The 2,888-nt window shown below is 65.5% G+C and overlaps 1 protein-coding gene across 1 annotated transcript; it reads left to right on the top strand.

Annotated features, from left to right (window-relative positions):
• Positions 1-1,313: 1,313 nt before the first annotated feature.
• On the top strand, positions 1,314-2,696 carry INSM2 (INSM transcriptional repressor 2). The gene has a single exon (XM_060262381.1). It carries the CDS (start codon positions 1,421-1,423, stop codon positions 2,693-2,695), a length of 1,275 nt encoding a protein of 424 aa, XP_060118364.1. The 5' UTR covers positions 1,314-1,420; the 3' UTR covers position 2,696.
• The last annotated feature ends 192 nt before the right edge of the window (positions 2,697-2,888 follow it).

Genomic DNA, 2,888 nt, shown 5'->3' with positions numbered 1-2,888 from the left:
TCTTACGCAGTGGCCATCCAGTTCCTCTGGAGATTCAGCAACAGGGCAAAGAGGCTGAGGCCTTCCCCTGATGTTGCCTGGGGCTGGGATTCAGAAATGTACTGCCTCTTAATGTGGAGGTTCCCTTTAGTCACCATGGCTAGTAGCCACTGATGGACCTCTCCCACATGAATCTGCTAGTCTCCTTTTAAAGCTGTCTATGCCCATGGCCATCACTATATCCTTTGGCAGCAAATTTCATATTTTAATCACTTGCTATGTGAAGGAGTATTTCCTTTTGTTCACCCCAAATCTACTGCCCATCAACTTCATTGGAGCCCCCCCCCCCAGTTCTAGTATTTTGGGAGAGGGGGAAAAGTCCTCACTGTGTGCTTTTACTACTCTTTGCATTACTGTATGAACTCTTAGCCATCTCTTTTCCAAATCAAAAAGTCCCAGACTCTTCAGCATCGGGAAGGTGCTCTAAACTTTCTTCATACCAATCAGATGCTCTATAGCTCAGCCATGAGAAGGGTTGGAGGGGGGAGCATTTCAAAGATGTCCTAACAGGAGGTTCCACAGCCTTCAAGAGAAGGCAGAAACAGTTAAGGAAGGGCTGGCAGGGAAAAACAGATCTTGGGTATGAGAGAGGAAGGCTACTCAGGCTAGCGATTCCAAGTCCCCTCCCCACGGTTTGTAGTCTCTCTTTTCCCCAGCGAGGAAGTGAGGCTTCGACAAGCATTTGTGCAGCTGTGTGAAAATGAAGCATGGTGAGAAGATGCCACAGAACAGAGATGGCCTCACTGGCCAGTGGCGACCTCCGCCTGGCTCCACGTCTCAGAGGCAAGGCAGCCGCTGGAGGTGCTGGACAGCTCCCTGGTCGCCTTCGCCCCGGGCAAAGCCGTTTCCTTGAGCTTACCTGCGCCGTGGCCGTGGCTAAGGCTCGGGTGGCGGTCCTTGTTGCATGTGCCAGGGGAAGGGCGGGACGGAGAGCTCCCGCAAGCCTCTTTCCTTCACTACGGCGCGGGGGACCAAAGGCACCTGACCCCAGCTCAGCGGCGCCTCCTCAGCCTGCAGCGCCTGACTCGGGTCGGGGAAGGGCGCTTGTCCGGCCGACGGCCGAGCGGGAAGGAGAGCTGTGCCTGGCGGCGGTGGGGAACTTACAAGGTGCTGGGCCATAAGCGCCCCTCGTCCTCGCCTCAGCCCCAGGTGCTGGCGAAGCGCGCACCCCCCCCCCCCGATTCTCCCGCCTTTTGCCACCCGCTCCCCCTTCTCTTCAGCGCGTCTTCCCAACTCCTCATTGGCCGCCGCGGGTGAGAGAAGGATGACGCGCGGGCTCCCCAGAGGTGCCGGAGGTATAAATGCCCGTCGGGCACGCCGAGCCGCCGGTGCCAGTTGAGCGCTGCGGTCCGGAGTGGCCGGCAGTTGCCCTCCCGGGAAGATGCCGCGGGGGTTCCTGGTCAAGCGGAGCCGGAGGCCCGGCGGCTCCTACCGGCTGCGTCCTCCCGCTGCCCTCCTGGAGGAAGCGCCCCTCAGCCCCGCGCCTTTGGCGGAGCCGCCGCACCCGCACCAGCCTGAGGCGCTGCTGACGGCAGTCTGGGAAGTCGGAAGCTCGGACTGCGCTGCTGCTGCTGCTGCTGCTGCCCCGGACGCCGAGGAGCCCAAGCCCGGCGCCCGCTCTCCCGCCTCGGCCGAGCCCTTCCCGCCCAGCCTTGCCATGGTGGCCGAGGAGAGGCTGCCCCCCCGCACGCCTGTGCCCCTGCCCGTCGTCCCGCTGGCCCTGCCCGCAGCCGCGCCTCTCTGCCCGCCCGGCGCGCTCAAGCGGCCGCCCCGCGCCAAGCCCCCGGCGGCGGCCAAGAAGCCCAAGGCGGCGCGCAAGCTGAGCTTCGCCGACGAGGTGACCACGTCGCCGGTGCTGGGGCTGCGGATCAAGGCGGCGCCCGAGGGGGGCTGCGAGGAGGGGCCCCGAGCCGCCCGCCCGACGCTGCTGGGCGAGTTCGTGTGCCAGCTGTGCAAGGAGCCCTACGCCGACCCGCTGGCCCTGGCCCAGCACCGCTGCTCGCGGATCGTGCGCGTCGAGTACCGCTGCCCCGAGTGCCACAAGATCTTCAGCTGCCCGGCCAACCTGGCCTCCCACCGCCGCTGGCACAAGCCGCGCCCATCCGCCGCCGCCGCCGCCGCCGCCGGCCCCGCCCAGGACAAGGAGAACAGCAGCCGCGATCAGCACCACGGCGCCCGGGACAGCTCCTGCTGCCGCGACCCGCCCGCCGCCCTCCCCGCCCGGCTTGGCCAAGGCGGCCCCGGCGAGCTCTTCCTCTGCCCCTACTGCCACAAGACCTTCCGCCGCCAAGCCTACCTGCGCAAGCACCTGGGCACCCACCAGCCCCCCGGCTACCGCGCCAGCCCGCCCCAGCCCCCCCTGCCCTCGCCCCAGCCCCTCTCCTTCCCGTGCCACTTGTGCGGCGCCCACTTCCCCTCGGCGGACATCAGGGACAAGCACCGGCTCTGGCACGCCGTGCGGGAGGAGCTGCTCCTGCCCCTGGGCCAGCCCGAGGGGGGCGGCGCCGCCCCCGGCCAGCAGCAGATCTTCTCCTGCAAGCACTGCCCGGCCACCTTCTTCAGCTCGCCCGGCCTCACCCGCCACATCAACAAGTGCCACCCGTCGGAGAACAGGCAGGTCCTCCTCCTGCAGATGCCCGTCCGGCCAGGCTGCTAGGCTCAGCTCCGCTCCACCCGCCGGGCCTGGCCTGGCCTGGCCTGGGCCCCGGGGCTCTCCTTTATCGTGCGATAGGACCCGAACGAATCCTATCCGGACTGTAATTCCTATGGAAAGTCGCAGGGCATGGCCAAAGGGAACCCACAGACTTTCAGCCTGCGTCATGCCAAAAAGTATTAACGTCTGAGCACGA

This window comes from Heteronotia binoei, chromosome 21 (assembly GCF_032191835.1).
Source record: "Heteronotia binoei isolate CCM8104 ecotype False Entrance Well chromosome 21, APGP_CSIRO_Hbin_v1, whole genome shotgun sequence".
NCBI lineage: Eukaryota > Metazoa > Chordata > Lepidosauria > Squamata > Gekkonidae > Heteronotia > Heteronotia binoei.
The sequence above is the reverse complement of the archived record's forward strand: the minus strand, read 5'-3'. Positions and strand labels throughout refer to the sequence as shown.

Excerpts from the sequence above, each read along its gene's own strand:
- INSM2 (XM_060262381.1), top strand. The coding sequence starts at position 1,421 with ATGCCGCGGGGGTTCCTGGTCAAGCGGAGCCGGAGGCCCGGCGGCTCC.